The sequence below is a fragment of the Lycium barbarum genome, chromosome 9 (genome assembly GCF_019175385.1).
Source record: "Lycium barbarum isolate Lr01 chromosome 9, ASM1917538v2, whole genome shotgun sequence".
In the NCBI taxonomy this organism is placed as follows: Eukaryota; Viridiplantae; Streptophyta; class Magnoliopsida; order Solanales; family Solanaceae; genus Lycium; species Lycium barbarum.
This window is the reverse complement of record NC_083345.1, coordinates 3,689,132-3,703,672: the sequence shown is the minus strand read 5'-3', so window position 1 is coordinate 3,703,672 and position 14,541 is coordinate 3,689,132. Positions and strand designations below refer to the sequence as shown.

The 14,541-nt window shown below is 36.0% G+C and overlaps 1 protein-coding gene across 11 annotated transcripts; it reads left to right on the top strand.

Moving 5' to 3' along the window:
• The first annotated feature begins 2,638 nt into the window (after positions 1–2,638).
• Positions 2,639–10,689, top strand: LOC132610190 (uncharacterized). 11 transcript variants are annotated; one of them, XR_009571055.1, is made up of 7 exons: positions 2,639–3,345; positions 5,404–5,838; positions 6,150–6,660; positions 7,359–8,936; positions 9,311–9,380; positions 9,662–9,766; positions 10,357–10,689. XR_009571055.1 is itself a non-coding variant. In XM_060324474.1 (4 exons), exons 1-4 carry the CDS (start codon positions 2,778–2,780, stop codon positions 8,566–8,568), a joined length of 2,724 nt encoding a protein of 907 aa, XP_060180457.1. In that variant the 5' UTR covers positions 2,639–2,777; the 3' UTR covers positions 8,569–9,178. The 11 variants fall into 11 exon arrangements, 1 of the variants encoding a protein (XP_060180457.1); XR_009571053.1 differs by having other exon boundaries at positions 9,636–9,766; XR_009571054.1 differs by having other exon boundaries at positions 9,632–9,766.
• The last annotated feature ends 3,852 nt before the right edge of the window (positions 10,690–14,541 follow it).

Genomic DNA, 14,541 nt, shown 5'->3' with positions numbered 1-14,541 from the left:
ATAATGGTACCATTTCTTCTCAATGTGCTCACGGCATAGAAGCAAAATCCATGGATATAGCACTTCAGATAGAGGCAAGCGGAAAGAATCAACTGCCTCCTTCTTTAGTATTTTTTGAATTAGCGTAGCTTAAAGAATGTAATAAAGGAAGGTAACTAAGGGGGTTAATTTTTTTTGAATTATTGGACTGATTAGTTTTTAAATGTAAATAAAGAAAAAGAGGCAAAATTTTGAGCAAAGAAAAGAAAAATATGAATAAAGGTGATACATCACCATTCTTATGACCTGAACTCCTACTTTATTCCGTATCAATTTTTTCACATTTTGCTAAGTCATAATAAAATGTAGGCATATCCAAAACTGTACTTGTTTAGTTGTGTATATTTTAGAAGTGTGTATTGTGACATACGTAAAGCACAAAATTAACCTTCAGAATCACCTAATATACATGTAATTGATATGAGTTCATATCAATAAATATTATTTCATGTTAAACCGACATTTCATATCTACGATTTAATTATCTTGTATATTAATTTTCTTTCACTTTGATCCTAAAATATTCACAATTTTTCTTGAAGTTAGTCTTAAGGTTAATATACTGAAGGACTAAAGGATTATAATAATAAGAACAACAACAATGTTAACTCTTAAAGTGGAAAAAAGTTAATTAAAATGGCTAAAAACCATAAAGCGGAAAATAAATTTCAAGAATATATAAAAGAAAATTCTATATATAATATGGATTATCTACCTCAAGTATTATAAAATAATAGAGTATTAAGCGAGCGGTTCTTTCACGTCTCGAATCACTTGTACGCTTTTCTACTAAAAAAAGCCCAAACAAAATAATATATAATGCTTATTTTATTTTTATTAAGGAATAGAAGCAACAAACTTTTCTTATCAAACTTACTGATCAAAAATAGCATTGAACACAAAATGATTTTTGAATGACTTGACTCCATTCTTACACTCACTGTTTCATGAACTTCCCCATATATTGATTATAATCCATGAACCTCTCTATTTATATATAGTTGTTAACTATTACGTTAGAAAATGGAAATAAGTATCATCAAACAAATCAAGAATTAATGGATATTAATTGTTTGCAATAGAATACGGAAGGATGGAGGAATAATAATCAAGGTTATTTATGCTCTGCTACGTGGGTTGAATCAGACAAAATGAGTTTGAGCTTTATTGCAAGATGTACGTGGCTGACTTAGTCAAACGGTTAATGAGCTTTTATTACAAACGAATAATTACTTCATGAAGATTTTGTTAATACATTTAGTTAGTATATTTATGTAGAGAATGGAAGAAAAAAAATGCAAAAAAACCATAAAAAAGATAAATAGTAAGGACCGGGATACTTTCTCGGGAAAAGGCTCGTTGAAATAGACACGAGTATGAAACTTAGATGGAAGATGAAGAAGGGAGTCTGGAGCCAAAATGACCAAAAAAAAAAAAAAAAAAATGCTTTGAACCAAAATATCCCAGGAAAAAATAGAGTTACCATAGCACCCTCTAAGTAAGATATCTCTCCAAATTTGTAAGGATTCTACCTTTGCCATACTACCAAAGGAGGAACACTCGAATTTTTTTCAGGCCCGAACCAACCCCAAATTAATTTTCAAACTTTATCGGAAAGAAGATGCTCATAATTGCTAAGAACCTCATACATCGAAGCAATCGTGAAGCAACCACTAGCACTATTTCTCCAGAAAAATTCATCATCTCCAAGATGTTTGCCAAGCAATTTCACTAGTTGTTGTGGAACATAGCGATAAAGAGCTGCAAATTCTAGTCTCCATTATGTCCAACAACATCCACTAACCTCCAATGTAAAATATGATCAGGAATAAATTATCAACAACCTCAATTAAAGGTAATTTATCCATCAACCAAATGTCTACCAAAAGGAACAATTCTTACCATTAGCAATTGACTAACAAAGATTATGACGGACGAAAAAACATATGCACACCCAATTCCAAAAGGTTATACCTGAGAAGAAGGAAAAGTCAAAGGCAGAGACTTATTTCTCATCCAATATTTTCCTTCTAACATGGAGACCCATAAGGCCCAGGTTCTGAGTAAATCTCCAACAAATCTTGGCAATAAAAACATCATTAAATTTTCTAAGACCTCCGATCCTTTCTCATTTTTCAGGTGAAGTTGGTCCAGTTTACAAGATGCACTTTGCGAGAATCTGCATTACTTCCCCAAACAAATTCCTATAGCTGTAGGAACAATAAAAGATTGCATGACATAAGAAGGTATTGACATAAGAAACAAATTAACAAGTGTGATACGACACCCCATCAAAGTGAAAGAGTCAGTCTTTCAAGCACTAAAACTACTTTTAACTTTATGCACCAAATAATTAAAGTACGTACAACTCAGCCGTGAGGAATTTTATTTGCCTATTCAAGTATAAGTAAATAGTCAGGGATGAGCTTGCGTTCAGTTATGAGTTTGGCGAAAACTAATATTATAATATTAAATGAGTCACATAATTTTATATAGCTATAAATCATTATGTAAACGTAAATTATTATTATAGATATTAAAAATAATTAATTTAGAATCCAATAACTCTCACACTACAACATGCCTTTGCTGTACTTCTAATTTCTTTAATCCTATACGGGTCCTAATAACTTTGAGGTTTCTATACATTGACACCTCTTCTTTCATTCTATTCCTCTTCGGCCTTTCCCCCAAAACCAAAAATCCTAGGGTTAGTACACAATCGAAGCTGACCGTACATGGCTGACCGGAACAACAATTCATCGGCGATCACAGTAACACCGGCAATAAAACCAATATGGGCAAAACAAGCCGAAGAAGCAAAGCTCAAAAGCGAAGCCGAAAAAGACGCCGCCGCTAAAGCCGCATTCGAAGCCACTTTCAAAAACATCGATTCCTCTTCAACCGCCGCCAACAACGCCGCCGCCGCAACATCCGACACTGACGATGAGGAATACGAGGAGAAACGGCTCGCATCTAAGCCGGTCGGTCCAGTGGACCCTACAAAATGTACGGCGGCTGGAGCTGGTATAGCTGGTGGTACGGCTTGTGTTACGTCGACGTTTACTGTAGTTACGAAGGATTGTGATGGGAGGAAAGTTGGTGTTGGTGGGGCTGAGGTTAGGGTTAGGGTTTCACCCGGTGTTGGTGTTGGTGGATCTGATTTGGAAGGGATAGTGAAGGATATGGGTGATGGGAGTTATACTGTCAGTTATATTGTGCAGAAAAGAGGGAATTATATGGTTAATGTGGAGTGTAATGGCAAGAGTATTATGGGTAGTCCTTTCCCTGTTTTCTTCAGTACAGGTTCGGCTTTTTTTAATGAATTTCATACTGCGTTACACTATGTTTCAGTACTGTATTATTTTGATGGATATACTGTCGTTACATAATGTCACACAACAGCAATATGAAGGAATAAACCTATAAGAAAAGTAGGGTACGGGGTAGAGCTACTATAAAATGGTAGGGTAAAAAAATAAAAATATAATTAGGGTAATAAGTAAAGACAGAATGAGGTAGCTGATGGTACAGCGTTTGTTTGGATGGTTGTTACATATTGTTTCATAATATATTGTATTATACTGTATTGTGTTGTAGTGTATTATGGTTGTATTGTATTGTGTCGTACTGTATTGTTTTGATGGATACAACCTTTGGATGAATTGTATTCTTTCCCGTCGTTACCTACAGGGTGTATGGATCGGTTTAAAAATAGCTTATAAAGCTAAAAGGAAAAAACTTTAGGCTTTTAGCTTATGGGTGCGTTCAGAAGAGAGGCAATTATATGATGAATGTGGAATGTAATGGGAAGAGCATTATGGGTAGTCCTTTCCTTGTTTTCTTCAACACGGGTTTGTCTTTTTTTTTCCCCCTCTGATTCGTGAATTTCATACTGCTTTATACGTGCTTCGTCAGGTTGCTTAGCTTAGTGAAGAATAGAAAACAGTGGGAAGCAAAAGATGCTAAAATTAGTTGGGATGAAGGTTTCGTCACAATGGTAGGCTTACATTAGGTTTAGTATTTGCCAAGTATTTTTGGTTTGTCTAGAAAATTGTAGCAACAGCATGAACAACATCATACCCACTGTAATCTCACAAGTGGGGTCTGGTTTGGTAGACTGTACGCAGACTTTACCTCTACCTTTGTGGGGGTAGAGAGGTTGTTTTCGATAGACCCCGGGCTCAAAAGAAGTGTAACCAAAGCAGGATAGACAGGAATTAACGACAGCAGATTATCAAGAGAAACAAAGTAACAGGTAATAGTAAAATTGAAAAATAGGATACTATACAAATACTAGGTAAGACTACTAAATAAGGAGACAAGAAGGGGAGTCTAGAGGGTCAGTAAAAGTTGTGGAGATACTCCAGTATTAAAGAAATATGAATTATTTGGTGGACAATGTAGAAAATAGTATGCACAAAATCAAGCTGACTTGTATTATGTTTCTGGTGTAATCAGGTCTATTCCAATGATACAGTCTCCATCATTGATGTATTAGATTCAATGTAGGAGTAGGATCTCAGAAAATAGGAATACCTTTGTAAAGTTTTGATCAGGATGAAATATATATACAGTTACCAATTTCAAAAAATAAAATAAAATGCTGGAATCAAATGCGTTGCAGTGGAGCAAAACGGATTATAGTTGTTGTTGTTGCACCCCTTCTTCATCTAGAGGGCCTAAAATTTTCAAAAAACTGTGTAAATTTATCTAAAGATACTTTTTATTTAGAATAAATTGGATTTAACAACTAAAGATACTTTTTTTCTTAGAATGGTAATTAGATACTTTTTTTCTTAGAATGGTAACAATTATCTAAAGATACTTTTCACCTGAGTCTGCTTTGACTTCTAAAATTTGGATCAAACTTATTTTCTGTCTCTTTTCTTGAATAAGTCGCACCATGTTGTAGTCTTTCTAACGAGCCTTTCTCTATCTGTTTCTGAACTTATTATATATAATGTGTGGTACTATTTTCCTCTTGTGCGTACCCTTATTTTCTAGTTTCGTGATGTTCTCGTTTTTATTGTAAAGTAGTTTGAATGAGAGATATGGTCGACTTATAACAAGGAACTGTAACGAGATGTAATATATTTGCGTTTTCAGTACATAGGCATGAGGGAGCTGTAGTCATGACCTACTATAGTATTCTCTTACAAACTAATCAGAACATGGCCCAAAAAATGTTGTAGATGCACTGCGTTTTGATAAGAGTGAATACTTGAGCAAATATTCTCAAGTTGAAGCATAAGCTTCTGTTTAGTGAGAGTGGTCTGGAAGGGATGATGGGGGAAGTGGTTTGTGATTTTATCCTTATGTTCTACATGTTGAAGAATTTAATTTTGTATTTGTATCATGCAGGCAGTACTACTGGCGGGTTATTGGGTGTATCAACGTCAACCACATTTCCAAATATGGTCAACCAGAACATGCCTAATATGCCAAACTATTCTGGTTCGGTATCTGGGGCAGTCCCAGGATTGCTTGGGATGATACCAGGTATTGTTCCTGGAGCTGGCGGAGGAGTAGTTTTACCTGGAATTGGGGCATCTCTCGGGGAAGTTTGCCGAGAATACCTTTACGGACGGTGTGCAAAAACTGATTGCAAATTCAGTCACCCCCCTCACAATCTTCTAATGACTGCTCTAGCTGCGACCACCAGTATGGGTACTCTTAGTCAAGTGCCCATGGCACCTTCTGCGGCTGCTATGGCTGCTGCTCAGGCAATTGTTGCTGCACAAGCTCTTCAAGCGCATGCTGCTCAGGCACAAGCACAGTCTGGAAAAGATTCCTCTGGTATTTCTAGCTCTCATTATTGTTAATAAACTCCTCGCATTTTTTTTTTTGGGTAAAGTAATAAAATGTCATTAGAAAAGCATCAAGAAGATGCAAGGTTACAGATGAGCAAAAAGTTGGCTGGGATGTTCTTTGCTCTTTCCAGATAGTCTCTTACTACTTTCTCTCTGCTTCTTCTCCCAACCCACTCATCATAACAGATGATGTGTGGAATAATTATGCATATAGTACATTTCTGCTACATTTCTGCTAGGTATCCATAAAAAAGTGGACCTAATTCTCTTGTTTGTGCTGTTTGTGTTCCTTTTCAGGATCAGGTGACAAAGATGGAAAGGCCGATTCCCTGCAAAGAACTTTGCAAGTCAGCAATCTCAGCCCACTTTTGACAGTGGATCAGTTGAAGCAGCTGTTTGGTTTCTGTGGTGCAATCGTTGATTGTAGCATTACTGAATCCAAACATTTTGCTTACATCGAATACTCAAAGCCCGAAGAAGCAACTGCCGCTTTGGCGTTGAACAATATAGAAGTTGGTGGTCGCCCCTTAAATGTTGAAATGGCAAAACAACTTCCTCCAAAGGCAGCTGTAAATTCAGGTTCTTCCTCTTTGCCCTTGATGATGCAACAAGCAGTAGCAATGCAACAGATGCAGTTCCAGCAGGCCCTATTAATGCAGCAAGCTATGACTGCACAACAAGCAGCTAATCGAGCTGCAACCATGAAAACTGCTACTGATTTGGCTGCAGCAAGAGCTGCAGAAATAAGCAGGATGTTGAAAGCTAATGGTCTGGTCTCTGAAGACAAGGAAACTGATGACAAGGCCAAGTATGTCACATGAACTATTTTTCTTATTTGTTTATAATCTATCTTATGTGTTTGCTGATTCATCTAACTATTATGATGAGTATCTGGTTTAATTATTAATAGTTGGACTTTTGCACCTGTAGACCATCATCATGGCTTGTGTTTGTGAAACAACATGAAGCTAGTGTAAGCTTTGTATATCCATACTTGTAGATACCAAGAATGATGACATATAGCTAGCTTTGTTCGATCCTTTGATGAAAATTGACAACATAATATACTTCTTTTTGAGAGCATAACAGACTTAATTGCGAGTCTTCCAACTCTTTAAGATTCTCTATGGCTGGCTTTAAACTTGAGGGATAAAGAGGTCACTAGAAACCTCTAATCAAGAAAGGACTAGGCTTGCCTAGTGAATCTTCCGAGCATCTTATGGTTTACATTAACAAAATTGCTTGATTAATTGTTGCAGAATCTACTTCAGTTCTGCAGGAGATCCTTTAATATAAGCATGTAGTGCTTGTTCCTTATTATGGGGAAAAAAGGTAAGGAATGTTAATCTGGATCAATTTCTAGGAAGGTGACAATTTTTTTTTCTAGAATTGAATTTTCTCCGCGATGTCCGAGTGTGTATATAGTTTCTCTTCATCTGCTATTTATTTGCTTGTTTTAACTGTAATACTGTATTGGTCTTCTACTAATGAGCTGTCCTGCCATAGGTCAGCATCTCCCAGTCGTGCTAGGTCAAGATCCAGGTCGCCATCCAAATCACGATCCAGATCAAGATCTAAGTCCAGATCTCCAATAAGTTATAGGCGAAGGCGGAGATCCCGTTCTTTCTCTCCTCTGCCGCGGAGATCAAGAGATTATAGATCCAGATCACCTGTGAGACCCCGGCGTTATTCAGGCTATGAAGATGAAAGGCGGTCATATAGGGATATTAGACATACTAGTGACAGAAGTAGAAAACGGGATTTTGTTAGATTCTATGATCGTCGTTCTCCTGTTTCAAGGAGAAATAGAAGTAGGAGCACAAGTCCACGAACTAGAAAATCTTACCGTGGTGATTCAGGCTCACCGAAATGCCGCCGAGAAAGTCCAGCACACAAGACAAGTAGAGCTTCTCGACGTGAGTCACTGTCGCCTGAACATGGACGAAGAAGTAGGTCATCCCCAAAAGATGGTGAGAGAAAATCAAAATATAGCAGGCGATCGAGATCAAAGTCTGCTGAAGTTAGGGACCAGTCTGATGATAAGCTAGAAGGAAGCAGGGGTGAGAAAGCCAAGCAGAAGGATCAGGGAAGGTCAGCATCACCACAGGTTGTTGAGGATGCTCAGAAGAAAATGTCACCAGAAGTCGTGGAAGAAAGCAAGTCAAAGCACAGAAGAACTTCCAGGTCCAGATCCCCAGAAGAGAAGCATCATTTTAGCAGAAGCAGAGAAGAGAAAAGAAAGCATCATGCTAGAAGGCGCTCCAAGTCAAGGTCCAAATCTCCTGAAGAGAAAGATCACTCAAGTGATAAATTAGACAGAAATAAAGGAGATAAACCAAAGCATCGAAGTAGAAGGCACTCAAAGTCAAGGTCCAGATCTCCTGAAGAAAAACATCGTTCAAGTGATAAATTGGAAAGGAGCAGAAAAGAGAAATCAAAAAATCGAAGTAAAAAGCGGTCCAGGTCAAGATCTGTCGATGATAAGCAGCACGGAAGTAAACCGTCTGCAAACCGTTCGGATAATCGACGATCAAAGCACAGGGGACGGTCTAGATCAAAATCTTCTGAAAGTAGGCATGGATCAGGTGAAGATGAAACCATAAAGGATGAAGTGAGAGGTCATAGGGGTCATCAGAGAAGCTCCAGGCAGTATGACAGTAATCGTGGAATGGCTGAGGCTAGCTTGATGGAAGAAGATCCTGCTAAGGGAATGTGAACCAGTGACTGATAGCTTCCAATTCAAAGAGTTCTGAATCTATGGGTTATGGCTTGTGATACTTGATTGTGCGAACATTTTATTTTACCATTGCAGAAAATATGGAAAGTTTTGAGGAAGCATGGTGCCCTGGAGGAACGTGATCCCAAGACATAGATTGACTTGATGATCGAGATTTGTTAAGAGTGAATTAATTGCAGTTTGTATGACAAAAACGCCTATTTTTGCTTCTTTTGCAGGTCCTCCATGGAACATAAGCGGAAAGTGAAGTAGCATTAGTTGAAAGATCGAATATCAAGTTTGCTTCTGCCCATCTTGGATCAACTGGTGCTGAGTTTCTTGTGAACTACTTTTTGAGCTCATTTATGGTGAACTTTTACCTCTATCAGTAGGTAGTAATTTCTTTATTGTATGTCTGTTTGAAGATTTGAATTGCCCCTTAACTTTTAGTAATCTCTGTACTGTGAAAGAAGGTATATCAGACTCCCTTTATTTTGAGGGAGTCGTGCCTTCCGCTGAAGAATTTGAATGTCTTTGAGCTTCATCCTGTACTCATTAACTTGTATGAACTATTGATAGGGTAGTATGAAAAGGCTTTTGTGCTCAAGTACCTTAGATGTCTTGTGAATTTATTATACTACCTTTGCATGATGAGTTATCAATGCTGGTAGTTCTGTACGAGGCTCCAATTTTATTTACATTTAGTGGCTTGGTGGGCCTGTTAAATTCCAAAAACATGCAGGTTATGGGACTGGTTCTTGTCGGCGCTTTATCAAATGAATGGGCAAAGTTATATCTGATTGTATTTGAAGGTATGCAATTGAAAATTTTGGTTGTTTAAATGGGAGAGCATTCACTGCTTTTTGGAACAATTATTTTAAGAATGCTGGCAGAAAATTGTTCGGATGAAGAAATGTATTAAAGCTTAAGGATGTTATTTTTCACATTTTTGCATTGCGTCTTTCCTCATCTTCTCTTCTCCCTTTTTTCGTTTTCTTCCTTTTTTCCCCCTCTTTTTTTTTTCTTCTTTCTTTTGTTTTTCTTCTTGAAAATGTTTGGTTAGGCAGGCTGATATTAAGATTAATGCAACCAGATGTTGCTGAGATGAGTAAAGCATGATGCTCCCTGAATCGAGCATGAACAGATATACTCATATCTGAACTTTAATTGGTGGAACTCAATTGTTGTTCCATAACAGGTAAAAATCTTGTTGAATTCATTAGCTTCTATAGTTTTTATCCTTGCAAACAGAGTAGTGATGGTCTTGATGGTTGTAGCTCAACGCTTCTAGGTAACACAGTATCTAAGTAGCCAAAGCTGTCTAAATGACTAACAGATGGTTTTTCTGGCCCCTCTTGCATTTTATTTGGCTAGTATGCTTCCCGGATTACACTAGTTAAAGTGATTGGATCCTCTTGCAGTTACTTCAAATATAAGAAAAAAATTGCCACTAATGAAAAAACAATAGAAGCTGTTAAGCCATTTATTTAGGGGAATGGTATCCATGTTTGCACTTGTTAGTACCATGATGACATATAGAAGCTACATACATTTTACGAAAAAACCTAATCTGAGGAATTCCTTGATGTGTATCATGTGTGTGATTGTGGAAATTCTCATACTACCCCTATACTTTATATTGACTCCTATGCTTTCGTGGTTGGTTACCTAATTGTCTTCTGAAGGTATTCTTTGTTAACTGTCTGAAGAATCTCTGCCCATCTTTGTCTTTCTTTCTTTCTTTTATTTTTTCCTTTTTTTTTGGGTTTTCCTTTTTGTTTTTTCTAGGTGGTGCTGGATGTATGGGACTGAGAGCTGTATCCTGTTGTCAAACTAGATGTGGTTGATGTCACACTTCTTATTTCCTTCCCTTCCCCTCCCCTCTCTCCCTTTGTCTCTTTACACTTTTACCCTTCCATCTTTCATCTCTGCTACTCTCCCTTTTCCTCTTTCTCTCTGGTGGTTAAGTTTTTTAAGAAATAGTATACTAGCAAAAAGGCACAAGCAGCAAGGCGAGGAAACATTAGTTTTGGTTGGTGATTCCACAATGTATTTTTGCTAGGATGCCTTTGTTTGGACAAAAATTATAACATAATGCTTATAACCTTCTTTCCTGACAAATTTCTTCGTGGGCTATTGTGGTTGTGTCTTGCCTTCGGTTAAAAATGGTATTTTATAGGGTAAAACCTGATTCTGACGCTGGAAATTTGCCTGATGTCACCATCCCTGGGATCATTAAGATATTTTTATCTTACGAACTGATTAAATTATCTCCAGAAGCAACTATGCTTTGTTTTGAGGTGTCTAATCCAGTGAATTTTGGTGTGGTTCAATGAGCGAACTAGTCAAGGTAGCTATTCAGTGGCTGGCCCTGTTTGACAAACATCTGAAATTTGATCAGCTTTGGTTTCATCCTCGTTAATTGGAAATTTGATCAGCTTTGGTTTCATCCTCGTTAATTGGATTTAGAGTGTAACTGTGTTTGCTGAACATCTATTTGCTATACGCGTCGTGCTAAATACACAAACCATAGACATATCTTGTGCGTATGTAATCCGTTATATTTATGGATGGCACATGCACATATCTTTTTCCTAGAACCAATTGCCCATTTTGGATTCGAGTCATTTTCAGCGAGGAAGCTGTTCGTTTTGGTTTAGTTTTTCTTGTAATTTGACATATGTTTCTTCGCGGATGAGTTTTGCACCTTATTGTCTGGATGTCTCAGTTTTTGGGTGCGTACGTTTTCGGGAGAGAGAAATTTGGAATCTGAATGATGTGTAAAAGATTTAGAAAGAATATTGTGTCGCCTAAAGTTTTGGTGTAATAGTGGCCAAGAAAAATTAACAGAACTGTAGGAGTAATCTTTTTCAATAAACCGTTAAGCTTCTGTTCCACTTATTAGTTAAAACATCAATATAAATGTGACAACTTGTCTAAAACACTATCGGCCCTCGTTTACTTAAACTGAAAAGCAGTTACCACTGGTGGCAAGTGAATTAGTCCAAGAAAGTTGATCGGTTGTGTTTTTGTTGATTAAGCATGGTAAATTACGGTGGGTACTCCTGTAATTTGAATCAATTGTCGATCCACTCTTTGTATTTTAGAGTTTAACACTTCATATCCCTTATAATTTTCAAATGCTTTGTGTCTGATTCAACTACGACATGCTCTTTTCTTCATTTTTGAAGTTTAATCAGAAGCTGGTAATTCTCCAAAATCTTGAATTGTCTTTTGTAGCTACGTACATGTTAGTCAAAAAAAAGCTAGCCTTTCATTGAAGGATAATTAAAAGAGTACTACGGTTGTTCAGTGGTGGGAGACGGTAGGTACTCCCTTCGTCCTTCCTTGTTACTTGTTCGCCATACTAACATATATGTTTATTTATATTTTATCCAATTTGAAAAATTAATAGATAATTTACCATGTTAGACCTATTTTACCTTTATTATTAAGTATTATAATTATAATTATAATTATTTTCAATTCATTTCTCAACATATAATAATTAGAGGGGATATAATAAGACTCATTTTATTTGTCAGTACTCTTTAAGGGGGTGTCAAGTCGAATAGGGACAAGTAAACATGAACGGAGGGAGTACTTGTTGGGTTATAAGAAAAATGCCTCAGTAAAATAATGCTCTTATCCAAAGCTAAGCTGCACACTGAAGAGTTCGTTATAGATTTTTTTTTTAAAAAAACCTCGGTTGAAATTAGGGTCTTATACTCTTATCCAAACTCAAGCTGCACACTGACAGGTGGTTGTCTGTGTCCAGCTTGTGTTTTGATTTAGATTTTGCAATTTGGAGTGAAATCTTATCCATCCACGTAGAAACGTCGGAGAGTGTTTGGCCATATTTAGTGTTTGGCCATATTTACTTTCATGTCAAAATCATAGTCCAGAAACAAAGGTGCAAATTGTTACCCTTGCTATGGCCATCATTATTGATCTACATTTCTAAAATGGCTAATAAAGTTTCACCCTAAACTTATCAATTGAATTTTGTAGCTTTAGAGGTAAAAATGCAATTAGAGGTAAAACCAAGCGATTTTAAATAAATTTAATTGACCATAAACTACTATAGGCTGGTTGAAATATGCGTAAAGGACAACCCGGTGCATTAAGCTTCCGCTACGTGCAGCAAGGTCCGGGAAAGGACCAGACCATAAGGGTTATAGTACCGAAAACACCGAAAACTTTTAAAGTATGTCCATAATTTCGCTTTGATAACTAATTACTCCACTTCAAAGTAGTATTAACATTAGTCCTTGTTAGGATAAAGTTTTAGGTAGGAGAAAAAGTTTGTTCCTTGTAGTTACTTCAACTCTAGTAAAAACTGAAACTAACAAGAATTAGAATTTTATTAGACTATTTGATTGACAACGATAACATAGCCATTGTAATTCCACAAGTGGGGTGGAGGGAGACTAAAGTTTACATAGACTTCACCCCTACCTCGTGGAGGTGGCGGGGTTGTTGGAAGACCCTCGGCTCGGGTGCAGCAAAGCAAACTAGTTATAAAAGAGGAATACAACAGAAAAAAATATGACAACCAATAAGAAAATCAATACAAAGTATTCAAAAAAGGTATAGTAACAGCAACGAACTAATGCGATAATTAAAACAATAAACAAAAGATATTAATAGATATCAAAAAGTAAGACACTACATGGAAAAAGGCTAATATTATGATAAGCACGGTGCTCCATATCAACACTCGACTACATACAAATCTTTTGCCCTAACTTGTGACTTTCGTACCTCTATCTAAGATCATGTCCTCAGTTGGATGATATTTGATAGTCTAGAAAATGTGATTATATTAAAGAAAAAAGAATAACGAAAAATGTGAATAGAGCCTAATTGTAGGACGAATAAAAGAGTAAGGGTAACATAATCTATAGCAAAAATTTTATATAGGAGAACATGTGTTTTGACATTGAATGTAGTTTTGTCCCATTAAGCTACTCCATCAAGAACAACTTGTTATTTGTAACAAAAATTTATTCCGATATTATTTTAGAAGTGGGGCTAAAGTTACGAAAAGAAAAACTTAAATCTTTTTCAGCTCTCGAAGTGAGCAGTTCTAGAAGCTCAACAAAACCTTTGACTCGCAAATCCAATGGCAGAGTTAGCGTGTTCATCTTAATCAAATATTTTCTATGCAAAACATGAATATATGTAAAAATATCTTAAATGTTAAAAATATGATGAAGTTCTATGTTAAGGACTTTAAAAGTCAAAACCATTAAATTAAGGTCCTTGATCCGCTTTCAACTAAAACTCATTACTATTCTCTTCGATCTATTTTACTTGTGATCATGTCATGTTTTATTTATGCTCCTTAAAAAACATTAAATAAGAAGATAATTTTACTAAATTAATTTTATTTATTCTTTGATTCTAATTTAATATTATTCTTTTTTTCACACATTAATCTCTCTTTACATTTATTGATTAAACGTAAAAGTAGAAACTAATAGTTAGTTATATCTTCATTTTTTAAAATAATAATTATTTTGGATCATTTATTTTTAGTAAGAATGAAAAGTAAAATTGGACCGGAGGAAATACTATTGATCCTACTCCCTACGTCCCATATTTAGGTGTCCACGTTACTATAAATATGTGTCCCAAATACTTGTCCATTTACAAAATTAAGATAAAATTAATTAAATTTTTCCTTCTTTGCTTTTAACATTAATTGTTTTTTAAAGTAATCAATATTAATTAGAGTGCAAATACTTGGAGATATATAACAATAATGTAGTAAAAGTACACCTTTATTGATAAGTTCAAGAGTGTGTAAAGTAGAAAGTGGATAAGTAATATGGGACGAGGAGGATAATAGTTTATGAATTTGATTAGACGTTAATTTATCCAAAAATCAAATTTAAAATGAAATAAGAAGACATAAATACCCTTCACTATGTTTAAACTCCAAACTTATCCCTATATATACACCTCAAA

What these genes read in the sequence shown, in the direction of transcription:
- LOC132610190 (XM_060324474.1), top strand. Translation starts at nt 2,778, where the DNA reads ATGGCTGACCGGAACAACAATTCATCGGCGATCACAGTAACACCGGCA. An exon ending in CCCTGTTTTCTTCAGTACAG is followed by an intron (nt 3,346 to 5,403) that starts GTTCGGCTTTTT and finishes TGTATCATGCAG; the next exon opens with GCAGTACTACTGGCGGGTTA. An exon ending in GAAACTGATGACAAGGCCAA is followed by an intron (nt 6,661 to 7,358) that starts GTATGTCACATG and finishes GTCCTGCCATAG; the next exon opens with GTCAGCATCTCCCAGTCGTG.